The sequence below is a fragment of the Cupressus sempervirens genome, chromosome 10 (genome assembly GCF_028749045.1).
Source record: "Cupressus sempervirens isolate cs-2001-9-10 chromosome 10, ASM2874904v1, whole genome shotgun sequence".
Classification (NCBI taxonomy): Eukaryota; Viridiplantae; Streptophyta; class Pinopsida; order Cupressales; family Cupressaceae; genus Cupressus; species Cupressus sempervirens.
This window is the reverse complement of record NC_143127.1, coordinates 523,242,271-523,267,058: the sequence shown is the minus strand read 5'-3', so window position 1 is coordinate 523,267,058 and position 24,788 is coordinate 523,242,271. Positions and strand designations below refer to the sequence as shown.

At 33.9% G+C, this 24,788-nt stretch overlaps 1 protein-coding gene across 3 annotated transcripts in view; it reads left to right on the top strand.

Annotated features, from left to right (window-relative positions):
- The window catches only part of LOC149534949 (oxidoreductase, 2OG-Fe(II) oxygenase family protein), a 62,512-nt gene extending 41,246 nt beyond the window's left edge, over positions 1-21,266 (top strand). Inside the window, exons 3-6 of one of the 3 annotated variants that reach the window (XM_089804200.1) lie at positions 2,001-2,136; positions 2,336-2,402; positions 2,590-2,711; positions 21,035-21,266. In XM_089804200.1, the coding sequence (XP_089660326.1) occupies positions 2,001-2,136; positions 2,336-2,402; positions 2,590-2,711; positions 21,035-21,171 (462 nt within the window). In that variant the 3' untranslated portion in view covers positions 21,172-21,266. Of the gene's footprint in view, positions 1-2,000; positions 2,137-2,335; positions 2,403-2,589; positions 2,755-21,034 lie in introns of all 3 variants that reach the window. The other 2 variants (XM_089804199.1, XM_089804201.1) reach the window with 2 other exon arrangements.
- The last annotated feature ends 3,522 nt before the right edge of the window (positions 21,267-24,788 follow it).

Below are 24,788 nucleotides of genomic sequence, written 5' to 3'. Positions count from 1 at the left end.
TTGTTAGGGGCATTGCAGCCCCTGACATTCCACGTGAGGAACTTCATGGCTGCCCAGGAGAGACAATTTCCCTCTCGGATCTCAAGTGGGTTTGGCCTCACATGTTCCCCGAATCAACTAGCAATTGCTGATTGTTTTTCCTTCCTTTTTTTCTTTTGTGATCCTTCTTGCTTTTTCTTATCTTTATTTGTTTTTTATTGTGAGATGGTGCGCAGTTTTGAGATTTCAATCCCATCCTCTTCAATTGATTCACCTTCTCCCAGTAGTTCCTCTATCTCTAGAATCCCACCCTAATATGGAACCATCATTTTTAATGGAGAAGAAAGAAGTGCATCCTCTTCTGCTCCCTCATGGTCCGACTGTAGTTCAAATGTCATTAACACCTTCACGGGGTCTTTTTCCCCATCCTCCTCCTGAGTACCCATTTTGGGTTTACCGGTATCTTCTACCCTGCTCTCCAACGCCTTCCTAATATCTTCTTCTGCTATCTTGACAATAATCTCCTTGTTAAAGTCTTGCCAATTGATGTTGATAGTCTCCTCCGGGCGGTCAGTCTCCAAGATTTCCATTTTGTTATCATCTTCCTTCTCCTGAGGGTGCTTCATGCCCATTGCCAATTTGAGATCCAAGCTGGTATCTAGATTCCCTTCATCCGTTAGGGGTACATCCTCTTTTGCAGTACCTAATGGTCTTGGTTCCCAAAAAACCTCACTGTTCTCTTCCACCATCTATTCTTTACCCTTTGTATTAACCGTGCAATCCTCCAATGTGTGTCCCCAGATTTTGCAGTTTTTACAATGACTAATGGATTCCACAACCTCAATCTCTTGTCACCAATAACCTTCAGCCATTCTAATCTCTACTGCATGTGGGAGCAAAGGGTGGGGTTTCCACATAATGCAAATCTTTGCATATTGACTAAAGTCTTTTTGTTCTATTGCTTCCTCTGCTTTGATAAACTTACCTAGTTTATTGCCTATTATCTTAAAAATATCCTTATTCTAGTATTAATGAGGAAGATTATACAACCTGATCCAAATCGGCACCTCCTTCGCCTAGGCTTGTTTAGGGAAAGTTAAGGACCCAGTCTTTAATGAAGAAGCTCACTCCATTCATAAAAAATGGTCCATTAAACATTACCCTTTTTTTTCCCAATTTTGAGTCCATAATGATCAGGAAAAAACCATTTGTCAAAGTCTTGATTGTGGTTTTCAGCCCCTAATTTGTCTTCAACCCATTTTCTCATTTTGATCAGGGATGGCCATCCCCCCCTATTTCATAAAAAAGGCCCTATCCCTCAACAATGATACTATAGTCTTCCACTCTTTTGAATCTATTCGGATATTAGTCAACTTGTTTTTCATAGTCATCGAGATATCCTTCATTAGAGATGCTGCCTTCATCTGACTCTTGTCCTCCCTCGTGACCCATTTCCATTTGTTTCCAGCTGCTCTGCCTTGTGGAAAAATCAGATCTTCTCTTCGAGGATCAACTTCCTCCTCCCTATACCAGTTTTCTACTTGCAGATTCCACTCCTTAAGTCCAAACCGGGGTTCTGGTTTGTACCTTGGTGGCTTCCATGGAAGCCAAACCCCATTATGAAGGCCCCTGCCCGTCTGCAATCGTTGTCTACGGCCATGGTCTCGAAACCCTGGTTTCCTCCACCTCTCCGCCATATATATATATATAATAATATATATATTATACATATGGTTATTTATATTATTAATATATTAACTAATAATAATTAACTATAGAGACATGTCTCCTCTCATATTTATGAGTCCTCAAATCTGCATTTGAAAGAGATCAATTACATTGGCAATATTTGTACATTTGCAGAAAATGATCCATAAACTTTAACTTTTATATTTGTCAAGCACTGAAAATTAATCTCATGTTTTTTTGAACCATTAGTTTGTTATTAAATTACTGATAGTCAAGATATATGCTTGTATAAAGGAAAATTTTCCTAGCTAAATGAGGCTTTGTTTTTGCAGCGTAACTATGATGTTACCCTTCCACATGTTAAAATTTCCCACAAGCTTTCACAGCTTGCAAAAGACCTAGCAAGGCCTGCCATGCAAAAGGGGGAATTCCATGCAGAAGCTGCAATTGTCAACTATTTTGGTTCTGGTATCATTTATGAATCCATAGCATGATAGTATTTTTCTAGTTTGAGAGGTCAACACAGTTCAAATTACGAACAAGCAAATTGTAATTTTTTTGTACAAAGTAATATTCCAATCAAGTTTAGTATGTTGTTTTCTTTTCTGTTAGGACTAGAAAAATTTATTAGATAAAGACTAAAAGCTTTCAAAATTTCCGATGCAAGATGACATGCTGGGTGGTCATCTAGATGACATGGAAGCTGACTGGAGTAAGCCTATTGTAAGCATAAGGTATTGTGTGCCTTCATCAATATATTATCCTCATTCTCCTTTTATAATATCTTTAAATCTATGCCAGTTGATATATTAAAGCTCATACACAATACTGATTTGGTTGCATTCTAGGTTGCAAAACAAATTTACTATTGGGACTTGAACAGATAATTAAAACTCATACACATTGCTGATTTGGTTGCAGTCTAGGTTGCAAAGCAATTTTTCTTTTGGGAGGAGAATCTAGAGATGATACACCATTTGCCATGTTCCTTCGAAGTGGGGATGTTGTGCTTATGGCTGGGCCTGCAAGGCAATGTTTTCATGGTTTGTCCTACAGTAATTTTCCTGAATTCACTTGCCATAGATTGTAAAACGACTTATCTTTTTTTTTCTTTTGTTTCTTTTTTCAGTTCTTTTGCAGATATTAGCAAATTACTCATTCCTAGCGCTAGAAGAAATTAGTTAGACACTATTTAGTTAAATAACTATTCTTTTTCATTTTCTATAGACATAAAATTGTTCTCCACATCGTTGTTTGCAATAAACAAAATTACAAGAAGGATTCTCTTAGGTCTAACTTGTTACGTGGACTCATAGTAACTTGTTAAGAATTTTTCATAATAAACTCAAAACAATGTTTAGGAAGAGCTCCATAGGTGCAAGCATTGGCACATTAGAGGTGTTTTCTTATCTGAATTAGAGATGAAGTAATTCATTTTATTCTTAGGAGAAACAAGGCCTATTATCTATTTAAAGATGTATCAGTCTTTACTTTGTTTAGGAACAAGGATCCACAAGTTTGTTAGGAGATAGTCCTTTTCTAATTCTGTTTATTGTATGAACTTATATTGACTTGTACTTTAACAAAAGGAGTGCCCTTATCATTAGTGACTCTGCTGAGGGAAGTGACTCAGAAATATACTTTTCTTATTCTTGAAAGAGCGGACATTGTTATTGCAAAATGTTCCAACCAAAGAAAAGGAAACGATATTTTCCAAGTGAAGATAGACCATCGACCTCGGAAGATTCAAATATGATCCTAATGGCTTATATTTAAGACCCTCACTTATTGCACCCAAATTCTATGGAGATACCAGTGAATGTACTCTCAATCATTTGAATGCTTTCTATGGATTCTTACATGCATACAAGGTGGATTTGGAAAGTCATGCAATGAGGCTTTTATTAAGAACCTTGAAAGATTTTGCGAAGGAAGCATTTAGCCTATTGCCAACAAAGAGTATTTCATCATGGAGGGAATTGAAGGAGTGGTTCCTTGCTGTATTTCATGATGTGGGCCATGAAGAAGAGATGTGTTATGAACAATATGAAGATCATAATAGCAGCATGGAAGAGGATCCTGACATGTCTCCACTTGATGCCTTTTTCAATATAGAAAGATATGAAGGTGAGACTTCAGCACATTTGTTTTTGAGGATGCTAAACACTTATCATGAGATTCCATCAAACTTGAAGCCTCCTTACAAGGAATTTTTGAACAAAATTCTTGAATTGAGAATCTCGCTGAAGGACCCTGATGTGAAGCTTCTTCTTCAGATATGAAAAGCAGCTATTAAAGATAAAGAAAAAGATACCAAAGTAATACAAGAACATAATGATCTTTCAGATTCAACTCTAGAAGAAATCTTGGATCCCATTGAAGAAGAATCCGATCATGATGAGACCGGTAAGGAATTAGACTATGAAGAATATGGAAATGAAGAAGAGAACTTTCGCAGTGCGGATGAGATTTCAGCCTTTTTATACATAGAATATCAAAAGCATGTTGAAAAAGGTGGTCAAATTTTTCTTCCAATACTTAAGAAAAGAAGATTAATGAGACAATAAATGTATGCTATGAAACGTTTAATGAACAAAAAAATCTGTTCTCTACGAATCTATTCCTTTCATGAGAGGGAAACTAATGAACTCGAAGGAACATACAGTTCTTAGGTGGATGACATATTGTTGAAGATGTGCATTGTGTTCTAGGAGATATGTTAGGATACAATTTCAAAGAATTTTCAGATCCCATATATGATGGACTAGCAGAAGGGAATGAAGAATATAGCTCTAATACGCTTCCGGATCTTGAGGAAAATGTGAACATTCAGGAAAAGAAAGAAAATACATCCAAGGAGGACTTCCAAATCATCTCAAACACCCTATGTAGTGAAACAATAGAAAATTAGGACATAATATTTTGTGAAAGTGAAGTAGAACAGCATGAGAAAATGTCGGATGAAGGATCTCATGGAAATCTTCCCAAGCACTCTATATGCCCGAGTCCATTGTTTGAAGAAGATCTTTTATATCAAATATATCAGCACTATGATAACATGCCGAAGGATGATTCTGAAAATAATGAAAATCATAGCATATGTGGAGAAATGTATTCAAGAGGAAGAGCCATTTTTTGATCAATATTTGCATTTAAAATGTGAAGATGAGATGGAATAGAATGTACTGATGTGTTGGAAGTTAGTTCTGAATTTTTAAAAAAATATTTCAGTTGATCAGATTCTTGACAAAACGGAAGTAATAATGCTTGAATGTGGGTTATATATAAAATCTTCTTGTGAGGAGAATCATTCGGAATGTGGGGCAGATTGTGTGCATAAGGAAAATCAAACAAAGGTGACTCGTTCTGATGCAAGTACGACTGATTACATACATACGGACCTTACATTCAGCAAAAACAACAGTACACTGGATAACCTCTTGAAGGCTAAGCATGAGTCAGATACCAAATATTGTAATGATGAAGTAGAAGAAATAAGAATTGCCCACAAGAATGATGCATTTGATTCAGGTATAAGATATAAGCAGCATATCGAGGTAAGTATCCTTGAAGAATTTATGATATTATCTGTTAAGAATATGCTTATGGAAATGCTTTTAAGCCTCCATCATATTTCTTTTGAGGATTTTTCTTCCATGTGTACTGATCAAATCAATAAAGCAAGAGATCAGATGTTAGGATTAAATGACACTGAAATTTATTTCTTTTCAAGTGATCTTGTTGATAAAGCAATGGTAAGATTTAAGTCAAGACAAGTGATGAATGAAATGCACATGTTATATAATGATTGTTTTCTAACATTTCTTAATGGATCAGATTTTATTAAGCAACAATATAATACCATATTTAGTAGGTTCAAAGTGTTACACAATCAAAATCGGGTGTTCGATAGAGAAAAGAAGTATTATTCACTATTTTGGGGGGGCCTGGGGCCACCTAAGTTCACTGTGTATCGTGTTAAGCATCGATGCTCGGTCTGCTCCTCCAAAGATAGCTAGAATCTCATTACGCCCGCAAGGGGCATATGTCCCCAACAAAAGCCACTGATGGAACTCTAAAATTTTGGCAAATTTATAGCCCCAAATATCATGCCAAAGGGAAAATCTTTAGATCTTACCCACTAATATTCAAAAAATATGTTTCAAAGCATTAAAAGCCATGAGTAGGGTAGTTATAAGTGGTTCACGGAGAATTAAAGAAAGAGCAAAAAGACAAACAACAACAATCCATTAATGGCAAGAAGGATAATACAATGGTTTGAGAGATAGTGTAGTTGGAACAAATTGATCACGTACAACAAACATATTTATACAAACATAGAAAGATTTGACAAAATACACCTCATGAAGCAACTCCAATATGGAAGACTAATACAATGCAAGTAGAAAGGGATAGTGATAGCGAGCAAATGCCACTAAATAGCGGCTTGCAAGCGGAAGAAGCAGCGACCAGAGAAAGGAGCACGATTCGAAAATTGGCAAATGGGAAATGATTTCAATATATTCGTAGATGAGCAAGCCCACTGCACATAAGAAACTGAATGTCAATGGAATGCATGTTGAAGTTGGAAGTATGGATTCAAGTGCTAATGAAAGGATGAATATTGTTTTGATTCAGAATAATATACTAAGTAAAAGAATCATTTATGGAGGAAGCACCTACACTCAATGAACCGTGAATAACTACGGTGGTGGCAAAATACAAAATATTGTGGGAGACACGTTGCACATCATCACCATAATTTTCCAAAATCAAGGATAAAGATATATAGTTTCCTGATGTTCCAAGACTATGATGGTATGGAGACGTGCATGCGAAGCAAGTGTAGGAGGATATCCGAAAATATATATTCACATCGTTGAAAGGATTGAAATAGAGCCCTTCCTCCTGAAATCACACTTTGGAGAAAGAGTTTTACGCACGAGTATTTCAGTTTTTGCCAACAACGGAGTATAGTATTTGGGTATTGTTTAATGAACACAAAATATGTAATTGTTCGGTCAAAGATGTTTTAAGTATATGTAATTAGTTATTAATTTTGAAAAGGTGTGTTTTTTTGTGAAGGGATGAGGAACCCTTCATCCTTTATAAATACAAGATGTAAGAGATGACAAAGACAATTCATATGGACTCTTGCTAATTTTTGCATACTATATGCACTACGATATTTTATATTCTTTTATTGGTAAAGAAATGAAGTTTTGAACTAAGCCTGTGGATTTTGGATTATTGAATGATATTTTCATGCGATTCTGGAGTCAAATTGCATTGGATGGATCATTCGTAAGGAGTGTCTCTAGTGCAATTTTATTTCTAGCATGATTAGAAAGAAATATATATTTTATTTGCATGAAGATTTAGAGTTAAAATATTATATAGTTTCGTCCTGTATAATTATTATTTTTAATTTTATAAATAATTTATATGATAGATAAGTGGACATGATCAATTATAGCATTTTAAAATCAAATATCATAGATATTGAGAAATATTTAATTCTTTCAGAATCTATGTCTACTTTGTCTTGCTACCATAGGAGTTAAAATACATTGTAGACTATTTTAAAATTTCATCCATATATTTCATTTGTCCAATCTTGATTACTAAATTGTTTATAATTGATGTGCGTAGAATTTTATAAAGTTGTACGTTTTAAACTTATAATAATGACTCTATTGGCCTTCGGCATTGGTCTTTATATTTTTCATAATTTGCAATCCATATGCTGGCAATTGTTTCCTTTGAAGAATTAATATATTCATTTGTTGCATTTACTTATTCTTTTATTTAAAACACTCATATTCCTTATTCTTAATTCGTATTTGCAAGTTAAAAGCTTTCTATAATTCTTGCCATTTGGAAAACTTTCGTTGTATTCATATTCTAACCAATCTGCTATAAGCATCTTGGGCTTAAGTGTTTTGTTTAGGATTTGGTGCACCCACCTTGGTTTTGCAGAGTTAGAATTGTAGGGGATTTGGATCGCATCGATCAATCCCGTCAAGTTGGCCATAACTAGTTGGATATCCTAGCATTGAGTTGGCAAGACTCGTAGGATTTTGATCTGCGGTTCTGGGAACCAACAAGTTGATCATCCATGATTGAGAATTCGATCAACATGATAACTTCTCCATTTTGCTCAACAAATTTGTCCTCTTTGCCTTCATCTATAGGACAATTAGTCTTGCCCAAAATTATTTTGTCATGTGTATTTAAAGATCATTATTATATGTTGCTTCCAAGCATTGTAGTTTTTGCTTTTGAGTTTTTTATTTTCTCAAGCAACATATTTGTTAGAGATGTCATTGTAGAAAATTCAGATCAAAGTTGGTTGACTAAATTGCGAGACGAATGTCGAGGCAAAATATGTTCAATATGTACACAAAATTCTAGACTAAATAACAAAATTTTAGGAGTGGATACCAAGGCAATGTTTATCTGGAGGACCCAACATTTTTGAGACACCCAAAATAGCTCTTGAAAAACCCATAAAGAGTTTGTAATCAGAATTTCAACCCAACCCAAAAATAAAGTCTAGTCAGCTGGAAAATGGTCAATAAATCTATACATCTATGCAAAAATATCCAATTGTAGGCACAAGCAATATAAAAATGGTCTTAGCAAAACTAAACAAACAAGAAAGAAGGTTGTGCAAGTTGAAAATGGTGCAATAACAAGTCGACAAATGATAAAAATGTCTCCCATTTGTAGATAAACTTGTCACCCAAAAAAAAGAGCTTGCAAGAAATGAAAGCAACTTGTTAATAGAAAAATGTACTCAAATGAATGGTTATCCACCTCAGAAAAACCCTAGTGACAAGCCGCAAACTACAGATCATGCTAATACCACTATTTTTGTAGAAAATGATCTTAAAACAAGTTGAAAAACTCTAGATTAGGCTTGCATGGCGCTAGAAAGAATAAAAATGATAATATGAAAGTCACATTTTTGTAAACTTCATCAATCAAAACTTTGTAGACCAAAGAAATGATTGAGTTGACAAAAAACTTGTCAAAACACTTGATGAGCGAAAAAATGACCAAGGAACGAGTAAGAGAAAACTTCAATTTTAACAAATTTCAAAATATTTAAATGAATAATTTTTGAAAGAACTTATAATTTTTTCAAAGAAATATTTACTTAGCTTTGATACCATGTTACATAGGTAATTGGTAAAATATTGGATAAATTAATGAATGAACAACACACTCATTTTTAGATTACACAAATGATGTTTCTATTACGAAACAATCATTGTCATTAGAAACATTCTAATAACAAACGAATGAACATAATATTGGAGATGTTTTGATATTTACAAGATTTGCAATATTGACCATTTAAATAATAATAAACAAGATATTTGGAGACACTATTCTAATAATAATTAGATTATACATTCAGTGATTTTGCTTTGAGCAAGTTCTCACTATGCTTTTTCCCAATTTTGGTTTTTCACGTATAAAAATCTTGGTGTTGCAGCGTTGTTTCAGATCATTATTTGTTTAATGAGTTATGTGGTGAATAATCAAGATAGTTGATTACTTAAGTGAGGTTTTGGTTTGAGTACAACAAGCTTGCATGTTCGAAGATGAACTGGTACCACTATCAAATTGTTGTTCCAACAATCTTTCTATAAAAGCATAATGTGAAGGTCGGAAAAGATATAGCAGCATGCGTGGAAGCAATGTTGAGAGTTCCAACAAAGTGCTCATAGGAATACAATAGACTCTTCAAAGTGATCACTGCCATGTCTTCTTTCATTTTGCGTCCAGTGGCTTCCAACTAATCTTGAATGCCCTTGATCTTATTGAGATGTTCCTATTAGGACGCCTGTTCATCCATAATGATTGTGAAGAGCATGTTTTTTAGGAAGAATGCACTACTCTCTATCAAAGGTTGCATGCAAATCTTTTAGATGACTCCAAATTTTTGTAGGTGTTTTGCCAGAAGGAACTTGCAAGAGTTGATCATCTGTGACTAAAAGTTTGATGAGCATGATAACTTCTTGATTTTGCTCATCAAATTTGTCCTGCTTTTTGCCTTCATTTGTGGGATGATCAGTCTTCCCCAAAACAATTTTGTCAAGAGATCTGTATTCAAAGATCATCATCATATGTTGCTTCCGAGTATTGTAGTTTCTAACTCCTCAAGTAGAATATTCGTCAGAGATGCCATTGTAGAAAGTTGAGGTCAATGCTGGTTGACCAAAAGGTGACACAAATAACAAGACAAAACATGTTCAACATGTGAAAATCACGTTTTGAATAAGACTAACTAAGATAGCACAAATTTTAAGGCTGAACAACAAATTTTTGGGCATGGTTCCCAAGGCAATATTTGTTTGGAAGACCCAAAAGTTTTCAGAGACACCTTCTCTCTCTGAAAATGCAAGAATTTGTAATCAGAAATTCAACTCGACCAAAAAATCAAAGGGTTTTGAAGAAACCCTAGTTGCTTGGAAAGTATATCCACAGATTTACATGAAAGAATCCATATGTAGGCATTGGCAGTATGAAAATTGTCATAGCAAAACTAAACAACTTAAGGAAGAAGGTCATGTAAGCTGGAAATGTTGCAATAATTGGGCCATAGATGAAAAAAATGACTCCCATTTGCAGAGAAACTCATCACTAAAATAAAAGAGCTTGCAAGAGATGAAAAAAACTCGTTTGTAACATAATGAAGTCAAAGGAATAGTTGTCCACATCAGGAAAACCCTAGTAACGAGCTGTGAATGATTGATGACGCTAGGTACAGTAATTTTTTGCAGAAGAATGACCTTAATGCAGGTTGGGAAAACTCCAGAAAAGGCTCGCACGACATTTGGAAGGATAAAAAAATGTGATCTAAAAGTCGCATTTTGTAAACTTTGTCGATCATAATTTCATCTGCAAAACCACACGTGGCCAAAGACCAACACACCGACTGTCGCAGTTAGAAAAAAAGGGAGTTGACTAGAACAAAGGATCAAAGAAATGATCAAGCCGATGGAAATCTTGCAAGAAAACAATGATTAGCTAAAAACTGACCATGGAACAAGTTAGAGAAACTTTGATTCCAACAAAGTTCAAAAAATTTAAGCAAATAATTTTTGAATGAAATGATTTTTTTTAAAGAATATTAACTTAGCTTTGATACCATGTTACACAAGTAATGTGGTAAAATATTGGATAAATTAATGAATGAGCAAGACACTCATTTATTGATTACAAAGACAAAGTTTCTATTACAAAACAATTGTTGTTATTAGAAATTTTTCTAATAATGAAAGAATAATTATAATATTAGAAGCATTCTAATATTTACAAGATTTACAAAATTGATCATTAAAAGAATAATGAACAAGATATCATTCTAATAGTAATTAGATTGTATATTTAGTGATTTAGCTTTGAGCAAGTGTTCACTGTGGGTTTTCCTAATTTGGGTTTTCCACGCATAAAATCTTGGTGTTGATGTTTTGTTTCAAGTCATTATTTGCTAAATGAGTTATGTGGTGCATAATCAAGATAGTTGATTACTTAAGTTCGATTTTGGTTTGAGCACAAAAAGCTTGTCTGTTCGAAGATGAAATGGTACCTCTGCCGTCGAAGATGAAATGGTACCTCTGCCGAATTGTTGTTTCAGCGATCTTTCTGTAAAAGCATTATGTAAAGATCAGAAAAAATATTCCAGCATGAGTGGAAGCAGTGTTGAGAGTTTCAACAAAGTGCTCATAGGAAGACAATAGACCCTGCAGGGTGATTATTGCCATCTCTTCTTTCATTTTGCATCCAATGGCTTCCTACTGATCTCAAATGTCCTTGATTTTATTGAGATGTTCCTATAGGGACACCTGTTCATCCATAATGATCGCGAAGAGCATGCATTTTAGGAAGAATGCACAACTCTTTATCAAAGGTTTCATGCAAACCTTGTAGATGACTCCAAATTTTTGCAGCTGTTTTGCCAAAAGGAACTTGCGAGAGTTGATCATTCAAAACTGAGAGTTTGATGAGCATTATAACTTCTCAATTTTGCTCATCAAATTGGCCTTGCTTTTGCCTTCATTTGTAGAACGATCAGTCTTGCCTAAAACAATTTTGTCAAGATATTTGTATTCAAATATCGTCATCATACACTATGATGCAGAGCTTGCAGCCAAAAGCACCTATTCACTCTCCGAATCCCAAACAGCACTTCAACCTTCCTTAATGGTTGCAGACTGATAAAAAAGGCTTCTAACAAAAATATCCTCTACCTTGCAAGTGGACTCCACTCTTCAAGCCTAACCCTCAAACCTAGGGTTCTTGACCAACTTAGATCAACCACAACTCTTAGGGATTCTCTTTCTCCAATAGGCCTAAAAGGCAAACTCTTCCTAGATGGATTTATAACTCAACTCTTCTAATAGAAAAGACTTATATGGACCTAATCCATCAAGACTCTCCCAACTTTGGAGTTCTCAAACACCTAACAAGTGATTTACACAAATGTTACCAGCATTCCTAATAGGTCTAATTCTTGCTTTCTCGGTCAAACTCCCAAACTTCCCAAAGGACCAAACTATCTTCTCACCTTTTTGGACACCCTTTTAACCTTTTCTTAAAGATTCCAAGAGATCAGACTCTGACTCTGCTCCAGCACAAATTAACACTCACATTGAGTCACAGACCTAATTGGCTAGATTAGGCTGGGTTAACAAAGGAAGCGTAAGCAAATGGGTTCACAGACCTAACTCCACCCCTTGGAACTCTTCTCCTCATCCAAACAATCCTCCTACACCCTTCATCTGGGTCAAATCAATTGATTTGGGAGCCTGAACCACCTTCTTCGAATCTAGACTAGACATATGGCAATGTTCAGTCTAGGGCTTGCTGGTAAAAATAGGAAACATGCACCTACAGCTCTGAGTCTCTGCCATCATGGAGTACCCTCTCCTAACTTGTATTCCCCCAAGGGGCATTGAAATCCCATGGTGGAATTGCAAGTTAGGAGGACATCTTTGTGAAACCCTCAGATTTAGGGCAAATCAGACCAACTCCTAGAAAAACTGGTATAACTTTTGCTGCAGGTTAGATAAAGACTTAAAACAAACTGCAATAGAACACTGACTCACTCCTCTATCCAACCATGCCAAACTTTCACTCCTACCAATCCGTACAGGCTGTACAGAAATGAAAAAACAGAGAAAATGACAGAAATTCTGAGTTTTTATTTGTGCTTGCTGTTCACCCATCCGTACAATGGGTTTCTCCTCATGTGGAAACCTTAAATAGATGTTTGCCAATGGTCACAACCACTTTTTGAATGGTTATGAAGACCGTACAACCTCCTTGCAGTTTAACAACATTTTTTGCAAAAATTGTTGTTTAGCAACTTTTTTGCATTTTTTGCAATTTTTGATCTTTTGACAATTTTTGTCCTAATTACCTACCTAGGCTTCAAAATCATATCAAATGATTACTAAGACACCTAGAACTACTTAGGAAACAAAAAATTCCTTATCCCCTCCTAAAACAACTTAAATTGCCTAAATTTGACCTTTGCTTCAAATGGCATCCTGGTTTATAATGATACCAAGGATCCATTTGCCCTTACATGTGGTCTTGACTCTAAAAGTCCTAGACTCCATCACCTAATGTATTATCATGCAATTTTATCTTGGTGCCCTGCACCACACTACTTCAAATTGTAGTTTCTATTGTTGAGTTTCTGACTCCCTCAAGCTGAATATTTGTCAAAGAAATCATTGTAGAAAATTGAGGTCAAAGTTGGATGATCGAATGGCAACATGAATATCAAGGCAAAATATGTTCAACATGTGAAAATCACGTTTTGAATAAGATTAAAGCAACACACACACACACACACACACACAAATTTCGAGACTGAACAATAGGTTTCTGGGCATGGATCCCAAGGCAATATATATTTGGAAGACCCAAAAATTGAGAAACCAGGAAGCTGTCAAAAAATCCAACAAGAATTTGTAATCAGGATTTCAAGCTGACCATGTCAGCTAGAAAATGAAGTATAAATCCATAGATTTATAAAAAAATCTGGTTGTAGGCACAAGTGGTATAGAAATGGTCTTAGCAAAACTAAACAACCAACAAAGAATGTTGTGGAGGCTGAAATTGTTGCAATAACTGGGCCACAGATGAAAAAAAGGGCTTCCATTTGCAAAGGAACTTGTCGCCAAAAAAGGAGTTTGCAAGAGATGAAAGACACTTGTTTATTGTAGAATGAACTCAAAGGAATGGTCGTCCACCTTAGGAAAACTGTAGTAACGAGCCACGAACAACAATTGACGCTAAATGCAGTCGTTTTTGCAGAAAAATGACCTTAAAACAGGTTGAATAAGCTTCAAAAAAGGCTCACACGACTCTGGGAAGGAGAAAAATGACAATCTGAAAGTCATGTTTTTGTAAACTTCATCTATCAGAAATTTGTTTGCAAATGCGCACACAACCAAAAACCAATACAGCAATTTTTGCAGTTACAAAAAAAGAAGAAGTTGACAGGAACAAATGACCAAAGAAATGATCAAGTCAACAAAAAAGGTGTAGAAAAACAGTGATGAGACAAATAACGACCAAACTGGTCACAGAAAACTCAGTCCAACAAACTTCAAAAATTTTAAATGAATAATTTTTGAAAGAAATTATAATTTTTTCAAAGAAATATTAATTTAGCTCTGATACCATGTTACACAGGTAATTTGGGAAAATATTGGATAAATTAATGAATGAGCAAGACACTCATTTATAGATTAAAAAAAGCTATTCTTCTATTGTGAAACAGTCGTTATTAGAAACATTCTAATAATGGAAGAATAATAATAATATTAGAAGCATTCTAATTTATACAAGATTTACTACATTGTCCATCAAAAGAACAATAAACAAGATACTTGGAGATATAATTGTAATAGTAATTAGATTACATATTTAGTGATTTAGCTCTGGGCACCACTGTGGTTTTTCCCAATTTGGGTTTCCATCTATAAAAATCCTGGTATTGATGTGTTGTTTCAATTCATTATTTTCCTAATGCGTCATGTATTGAACAATCGAGATAGTTGATTGCTTAAGTGAGATTTTGGTTTATACTAATTAGCTAGATTCCTCTTGAATAAGCTTAATCACTTGAGGTAGATCCGGAGTCTTCAACATAATGTGAAGAAATCAATGATATGGATGGTTGCAGGCAGTGTGCCTAGGATGAAGATGTCGAAACAAAACTTCCATGGAAAATGAGCTGAGATTTGCGTTGGCTGATCTGGATGCAACCAAATTCAATTTGAAGAAGGTTGAAGACAAGATTGTATTTCAAAGAATGCTTCTGGAAGATTCGAAAAGGGAAATAGAAGATGTTGACGAAAAGCTTAACAACAAGGCTAATGAATGCTCCAGACTGAAAAAGAAGTTTAAATAAGCCAAGGAACAAATTGGAAAAGGGTTAAAACTTAAAACCGGAAGTTAAAACTCAAGAACTTAATACAAAGCTTGATGTGAAGAACAAGGAGTGTGTTGAGAAACTCAAAATGGAACTTAGACAATCAATCGGCGAGGAGAAAGTGGATAGTGCATTATTGAAGAACTTTGATTAAAGAAATGAATCAGAAAAACTGGTGGAAGACAAGAAGGATTTGGGAGAGTGGAAGCAGATGAAAAATGAAAAGGGTTTGGTAAATCAGATGCAGGCAGAAGATAAAAAGAATCCATTGAACTAGAGACCTCCTATTCATTCCAGTTGTTGATCTTTTAATGGAGCTTGTTTTTCTTACATTAAAATAGGGCACAAAGCTAGTGAATATAAGAGTCAAAAAAAGGTTGTCTTTATTGGAAGATGCTATCATTGCAATAAGTTTGGACTTTTCAATGCAGAATTAGAATGGACATGAATAGAATTGTTAAGAACTTCAATGGATATTGCTATGGTTGAATTGGATATGGACACAGAATGGTTGATTGCAGAATAGTGAACAATGTCGGGAAGATTGAAATTGTGAGAATGAAAAAGGATGGTCAAGTTTGCTATAACTGCAAAATAACAAGATATATTGCTAGGATTTGCAAGAATATGGATCAAAAGAATGTTCATCCAATGTTTGCAGAAGACTAGGGAAAGAACAAGACACATTTGATGAAGAAAACAAAAGGTGCTTCTGAAGGTGGTCCAACATCCATTCTGGTTGTTGTTCCCTCTTTTGATAAATGACTCAGATTGCGAGATCTGAGGGGGGGTTTTCATGTGAATCTGTTTCCCCCCTCTAGGTTGAATGTTGAGTATCTCCTCAAAAGGGTAATAAGGCTTGAAGGTTTTTTTGGAGGTAAGATTATTGTTTCATGATTTGGAAGGGTGATTGTTTGGTTCAGTTAACAGTGTATTAGCTTTTTGGCATCGGTAAACAATATTTATTTGGTTGTTTATGCTCATTTGTGCAATTGCAATTTGGAGATTTCAAGAAACCAAGATTAGAGTGAGGGAGTACAAAAAAGACTGCGACTTAAAGATGGCAGAATTGGTAAGTGTAAATGACGAACCCAAACCTGTACATAATAAGAATTCATTTGTTCTGTCTGGAAAGGATTCAAACGACGTTTTATCTAAGATTGATGAAAGAGTTATTTACAAGGAAAATGTTTTTTGATATGTTCATGTCAATTTGGAAGATTATTATCATGGAAAACTGAAGAAGTTATAAGAAAATCATTTAATTGACAGTTTAAGAATATTTATGTTGGATTAAGGCACATGGCTTTGGCTGTGGAGTAATTTTTTGATGTTTGAAGAGGACTATGTTGTAATCATAGGATTGAGTACACTGAATGAACTATACATTTGGCTAGATAGATCGTATCACATTACGAAAGATGCCGTAAGGGTTGTGATAGGGCTTTGCACTACAAGAGATGTGTTAGTGCTCAAATCAATGACACATGTTGAGGCAATTGAAGTGACTGGAGTTCTATCGGATGGTAGGACCCACATAAACAACACAATTAAGAATTTTGGGTTAGATATGCTACAAAGTTGATTACAAAAAGATAGAGGGTTTGTTGGTGGCAACTAGAGGGTTAGGCATGCTATAGAACAATGGAAGATAGGTATGTATTCTAGAGATAATGTACGAATGTTGTTTGTCAATGCTTTATTGTTAAACTTATATCCTTAGGTTTGAAAGTGAGTAGTTCAGGAGCAGTGATATACAATTGAAGTTGACAGTTGTGTTTTGACGGTAGCAGTTGTTATAGTTGTGTTTTCCGGAAAGTTTTCGCTCTGAAAATAAAAGGTTGAAGATAAGAATATGTGGTTTGTACTCTATTCAAGTTGTGGTCTTGATTGTAGTGTTTCTTGGTGATATGGAAACTATTTTTGGTGATCTAGAAACGTGTTGCCAAGTGATGCTGTAGTTTGGAATGTGTTGTGATGGCTTTAGACACGAACAATTGGGAAGTGATATGGCATTTGACGTGGAGTTTGGATCTCATTGTAGTGTGTGGAGGTTCAAACATAGTGTAGTGTCCTTGCTCCTTAGGACAAGTTTACCCATTGAAATTATTAGTAACATATTCTATTAATTTCAACTATAGTGATCGATGTCTAGGAATGCCACTATTTCTACACATCCCTAAGGATTCCTTCAATCAAACTTCTTAACCCTCTAGGAGGATTCTTATTTTTCTTGAGGAATGACCCTCGATTATTTGGCCTTCCTTCTTGGAACTACCTTTCAAGTCTGGCTTCATAATCCTTTGTGAAGACCCCTTGTGTTCCTCACATCAATCCTTGGTTAGTTAGCTATCATCCTTGAAGGTTATTCCCAAGAAGATCTATAAGATTCGCTTAACAAATCAACTACATTTCCTTTAAAAGAATTCATATAACATAAATGTTATCCACTATATTTGAAAGAGTACATTTATTATTATTCAATTTCTTTTGTAAATCTTAATTATGATTCTTAAGACTTCTCACATTATAAATTATATAACTAAATTAATAATAATAATACCATTACTACATATTAGTAATAGTACCATTATCACACAACTAAATATAAATAAATATTCTTTATATGCTAAGTATAACTAAATATTACTTCACATAACTAACCATTCTTAACACCACGATAACTCCTAACTAAACATGTGATATATATACTTACTTACCTCACCTGATAATAATGTGGGCCCTGGCATAACTATTTTATCTGCTTGGTATGAAATCTTTTTGCTTATGTGGCAGATGCCCCTTTCCTACCTTCCTTGTACCTTCTAGTTATGTCGATCTGCTGCTTAGCTCACCACCTCCTTATTTCCCCTGCTACCACCAGCACTACGTCTCTGCTCGAGACTCTGTGATTAGTACGCTTCCGTGTCAGTATACTAAGGGAGCCCTTCCTCGATGTCCATGTGTCCTTCTATCCTCCTTACTTCATCCATACCTTGTGGCTTTTAATATGTGCCTACATGGAAAATAGACTTGCCTTTTGAAATGGGTTGCGATTTCTAGTTGCCACATTCAATTATATATTTTAAATCCGAAATGCTTATTAGTGGTAATGAATATTTTATGGATAGCTTTTGATTCATTATTGATATATATATTTAATATTACTATTTACTATTGATTCTATATAGATTAATATTATCCTTTCATATTAGTAAATGGATTATTGTTCATTAGATTGTTTAGTATTAATATCAATGAACTATATTTATTCATTCGTATTTTAAATAATAAATACAAATTTAAATTAACAATTTAGGCTCATGACACATAGCCAACAAGTGATGTGGTTATCTGGGCTGTGTGATGCTAGACGTTCAAGATGACTATGGGAGTTGTTCTGATGATTGCGGATATGGTATTGGACATTGTGTAATGTTCGTGGCCCCCGGACCATTCTTTGTGTTTTTGGTCTGGGTATTGCATTTAATCTTTATCTCTTATCTGGATGGGTTCATGTTATGTGTAACCTATATTTTGGTCATGATGCTCTTGGCATGAGACCTTATTGTAATTTGTTGTTGACATGGCTAATTTGTAATTTGCTTTTGGCATGGCCGACCTTGTAATCCCAATGACCTATCTTGCATATAAGCACAGTGTGTGCTTTGACAAAAAGTAACAAGAACAAGCAAGCGAAGCAGGGTTTTGGAAGAGCAGAGTTCAATTTATGTGGTAGCTATTTTGTGACTGTGATAGAGAAATAAAGACAGAGACAATGTCTTGGTGAGGTTGACAGAGTCATAGGTCAGCTGCCTTATCAGGAGAATTTCACTTTATCGTATCTTGCTACTTTGGTAGTGAGCCTCTATTTGCAAGTCCGAAGCAGTGAGCTACTATCTATATTTGGCAGTGAGTCTTTGTTTACAAGTCCAGAGCAGTGAGGTACTGCCATCTTTGTAATCAGATTATATATTCATGCTCTGTGAGCAAGTGCTCGCTGTGGCTTTTCTGCATATAAAAATCTTGGTGTTGATTTGTTGTTGTCTCAGTTCATTATTTGCCTAATGTGTTATATGGTGAATAATCAAGAGGATTTTTTAAAGTGAGATTTTGGTGTGTTTTCAACATGTGAGATGTGGAAGCATAGGTTGGACGGCATGGACAAAGGTGCATGTATAGCACAGGGTGATGTTGTGATCTCCTTGGGTGTTAAGGATAAAGTGCATTTGCTGACGTGGAAAGAGGAATTCAATTTGGTTGACTCTTTTACTGCTACATTGGATACTTCTGTTGGATTTTGCATATTGCTGCCACTGTAGCTTCTTTGGAAAGTCAATTTACCTTTGTGAATTTGGCATGGGAATATGGCTGAAGTCTGAGCATTTTCTTGACATTTGGGGCACCTTGGACAGCGATAGAGACTTCTTTATCTTCTGTAGCTGTACCATAGTTTGCAAACTCTCTGAGTACTCTCAGAGTTGCCGAGTACTCTCAAGTTTTTCTGCTGAGCGAGTACTCTCAAGTTTAACTCTCGCGTATTTATAGATGTTAAAAAACATAGATAAAAATGTTGATGTAGGGAAAACATTGGATTAGATGCATTTTTCACATCATTTTAGTGCTATAAAACTATACATTTTCTCTATCGAAATGTCAATTACTAATTTAATACATTTTGTAATTGTATTCTACAAAAAAAATATGTTTCTTTAAGAGATTTTAAATTTTAGTACTTTTTGAGTTGCCGAGTTTTCCCCGAGTTTTTGTTGAGTATATGCCAAGTTTTTTCGAAGTTGAAAATTTTGGGCTTGCTGAGTACTCTCCGAGTCCGAGTCTGCAAACTATGAGCTGTACCTCTATCTTCTTGGCATGGAGCTAAGAAGTAAGGTTGGTGTCTAATTTCCAACAAAGAGTTAATGGCATTGGCATATGTTGGTTGTTGCTCGACTTCAGTGCTTATTTGTATTGCATTTCCAGCAATTTTGGATACAGTTGTGTGGCGTGACCAGTGGACAGCAGGCAGAGATTGTAATTCTGGGTAGCTTCATTCACTTTTAAGGGTGACTGTTTTATTTCAGCTGTCATGACTTTGCACAGGTTAGATTACAATTGTTGATAATTCAATGTAATGTTAGGAAAATAATTTATGCAGTTTTCTGTGGATCTCTTTATTGTTGTTATTGATAAGGGAGCTATGATTTGAAATTGTTATTAGAGTGTCAGAATCTGTGTGTCATTGAATTAATACAGTTAAACTATCACTGTAAATGAGTCAACTGCATTCAAGGACACAATTTGATATATGATAGCAGACTGCTTTTTAATTATTAGCATGGTTTCTTGAGTCCAACTTGAAAAGTATTGTAACAATTATTGGACTCCTTTGAAGAATTGAACAGTCTTGATAAGAATCATATGAATACTCTGTCCATACAAACTGTTTGACAACAGTACACTAGCTAAGTGTTGAAAAAGTGATGCCAAAAAAATTGATAGCAATAAGGGTGGCCTCTAACATATCAAGTGGCGTCAAGTATTTTATGCTTTTAAGCCTTGGATCATATTTTGTCTCTCATTGCCAATTAATTTGCTCCCTGTGCCTTGAGTTTTTAATTCTAAGTTCTGCTACAAGTATGCAATTCGCACGAAGGCATGCAAAGGTGCAACTTGCATATGCACACATATAAGCCCAATCTAGAAGGCTTAGAATATAATCAATTCTTTGGAGTACAGATAGGAAAGAAAATGTTCTCTACCCATAGTGGTTTTGTTTGTCGTCATATAAATTGAATATAAACGTTTGTATGTTGAACATAATCTCTATTATAATATTTGTTTGTTAAAATTATTGAGACCACAGTTTTACCAGATTCTTTTCTTGTATTGTAAACTATGCAGGCGTTCCTCGTATTTTTACAGGCGAGAGCTCCGAAGTACCTTGTTTTCAATCAAAATTTGCAGATTCATTTGACGCCCCTTTTGTGGATTATATTAAAGATTCAAGAATAAACATAAACATTCGACAAGTATTTTAAAGTATATCTTTTATTTTCTAGCTGTTCTCATCAGCATGAGATTGATTTTATTTACCATCGTTTTATCATTTGAGCATTAATATTAGCCTTTCTTATATTTTGCCTACTTGTTTGGAATATGTTAGACAAAGGTGGTGGTGTGCATTTAAATCATATTTTATGTTGGCATGCTTCCGTTAACATATCAATTAGATATACCATTGTTTTCAAAGCCTAAGTTTTTTTCCCTTTTTTCATTTTCAATCTAGTGACATTCAACAAGAAAAACTTCAAGCTAGGGCATTAAGTATTTGCTCTTTACTTATGTTGTTGACATTTAACCCAAATAAACGTATAACATAATTAACTCTTCTTTATTTGAGAAATAAGGAGATAAATTGAATTTATAATTTCTTATGATAGAGTTGATAGGCTGGACATTTCCTTGGCAATGGAAGCATGGTCCACAGAAGACTATTTGTCTTAAAGTACAGGGATGACATTATTTACCACAACAATTGTTTATGTAACCATTAACCATTAAATATCTAATTTGATGGTAGAAACAAGTCAATTTTGAAAAACATTTACTTTCTTTTTTCATCAACATTTTAAGGTTGCGTGCCTGGGCTTTCATGATTGATTTGATTATATTTATACATTGTAACTATTTAAAAAGTTATATATTATTTTAAAATAATACCAACTCTAAATTTGAGTGCTTAATTAACATAACTAATAACATAAGCTTTTATAAAAATAATAATTAATATAACTAATAGCATAAGCTTTTATTAAAAAAACAGTTAAATTGAGAGATGAATACTTAAAATAACATATTGATTTTTTTTTGAAATTGTACAAATTTTAAATAAAATTATTGTAAACAACACTTCTTAAATTACCCTTCATAACGGTTCATGATTGATTAGATATTTAAATTTTGGTATTTGATTAAATCTAATTAGATAAAGAGATGAATTATATTAATGTTAAGAAGGAAAGTGTAATGGGTTGAACATGTTAAATAAAAATATTGATAATTAAAAAAAATTATAATTTTTTTGAAGTAAATAAAGTAAAATAAAATAAATTATCTCTTCAATAAATCTAGTAATCCTCAAAATAAAAATAACTCTTATTCCAATATAAATAAAATATTTTATACAACATATTTTGTTTTAAAAAAAATATTTTATTTACTTTAGAATTATTTTGCTTTTATTTATTTAAAATTTATTTTATAGTTCAAATTATAACTTTAAAAGTTAGAAAACATATAAATATAGTAAATAATGTAGAAAATAAAATAAAATATCAAGTTTAGATAAATGGATATATTCCTTTTCAAAGATCCATAACAAGGCTTAAAAAAAGAGAGGCCTATGAAGAATGTAAATTTACATATTTTTACATAGATCTATTTAAGATAAATAACTAGTTAGGAAAATAAGTACAACTTATGCATTAAGATAAATAACTAGTTAGGAAAATAAATACAACTTATGAATTAATAACTTTTTATTTCAATTAAACATAGAACTTAAAAATGACTTGTTGATGAAAATATTCAAATATTTATCTTGCATCAGGATTCTATGCATTGTAAGTCATTGGGAAATGCATGTTATATGTCTTGCACGATGTTACTAATGTAAAACAAATATTGAACTATGATGTATCCATAGATGTGGATGACACATGAGATACTCATTCTTGTTGACACCTGTGTGTTGCATAGGATCTTGATTAAATATTTAATTTGAGACATTGAACAAATATTTATCTTTAGTTTACATGATTATAGGAAGGATGCATATATGATTCTCATATGCTTATTCATGTAAAGCTACAATTGAGTTGCTTGATGCTTAAGAGGCTTTGTGTGAATAAGTGTTTTGTAATCTTATTCTTGAGATTATACATTGAGGTGTGTGGGAGTTTTCTAAGGTTTGATTTTTTCCAAAAAAAAAATTTCTAGGCATGTTTGGTATTATAGTGTGAGTACACTCTTTTTCATCTTTTTGGCATCCAAGGCAATTTGAGGAAATATAATAACAAAGAAAGAATGATATCACTTTGAAAGGCTTGAGAAAGCAAAGAAAGAAGAGAGTTGAAAGAGAATGTTGAAAGAGTATTATAGATTGCTTAAGAGAGTTATAACAAGTTGTAGAGTGTAAGATCAATGCAATAGAGAATCAAGAGTGTAAATATGAAAATATATTGAAAAAGTGAGAAGAGAGGCCAAATGAAGGAAATAGCAATCCATTTGGAATCAATTGGCGCTGTTTCCACTAACTTGGGAAAGCAAAAAGTCCTTGAAAATAACCAACAAAATTAAAACTGTTGAGGATGGTAGCATGTCACAAACATTTCCATTGACCTAAGTAAGTGACAAGTGTAAAACACCTAGTTGTTGTCAAACACAAGAAAAACATAAGGGTGACATAAACATTAGCAAAAAACAAAACACAAAAAATAAGAACAAAGTATTCTAAGGAAAGAAAGGCTAATACAGGGATTGAAAATGAGCCTAGAGAAATACAAGGAATTGGATACTAGTGGACATAAAACATAGTATGAAATTGTAGGGATGTGCACTTTTCTATATTGTAATAGATTTACAAATCTTCTTTCAATTGTATAAAGTTGAATATGATGTACTACTATTTTCATTAAGTACAATTGAATGTCATGGGATCAAGTGCTTTTGCATATTATGGGAGATTTTGAATTAGCCATTATCTAAGAAGTTCTTATCTGACTAAAAAAATGCGTAATCTATAAATGTACCATAAACACTATGGAACTATTTCATGGCTTGGACAATAGTTGGATTGGAAAATCTAAAAATTCCATTAGAAATAAGATCACAATGATTATCTCTAATTTTGTTGTTAGTATGGCCATTTCTCATTGTACCTATGGTATTAAAGTTTTTCTAAGTTGTACTATTGTTTACAACATCAAGTGACAAGTGTTTGAAGACAATGACTAGATATACAACTTCCTCAATAAAAAGATGAATTTGATGATTGATTAGTTGATTGCAAAACCATTTGTTGAGTATGGAGACAAATATCTATAGAAACTAGCACACTCTTTTGGTGATTGAGTTTTTGGAGATAACTTTTGATAACATTAACAAATACAAGTAGAGCTCAACAAGTCATAGACAAGGCCTTGAAGTTGTCAACTTGGGAAATGACTATGTACCATAGTTGAGAAAACTTTGTATGTTGCAAAATATTAGTTGTAAACTAGTCTTTTATGAAAGTACAAGAAGTTGTTTTGCATTGTGCTATTATGTGTTGAAAAGGAGGCGTTAAAGATACAAGATGTGAGATAATTATTGTGCATACAAGGGAGTAATTATTTTGGCCTTTGATTCTATTGCACAACCTACATTAATATCCCAAATTCAAAAGGAGGCGTTAAAGATACAAGATGTGAGATAATCAAACCAAATATACATTCATACTCATCCTATTCTTGAGATTATACATTATGGTGTATGTGAGTTTCCTAAGGTTAGAATTTTCCCAAAATAGTTTTTACTAGGCATATTTGGTATTATATTGTGAGTACACTATTATCTTTTTGGCATTCAAGATAGTTAAAGGCACTGATAAAAATAA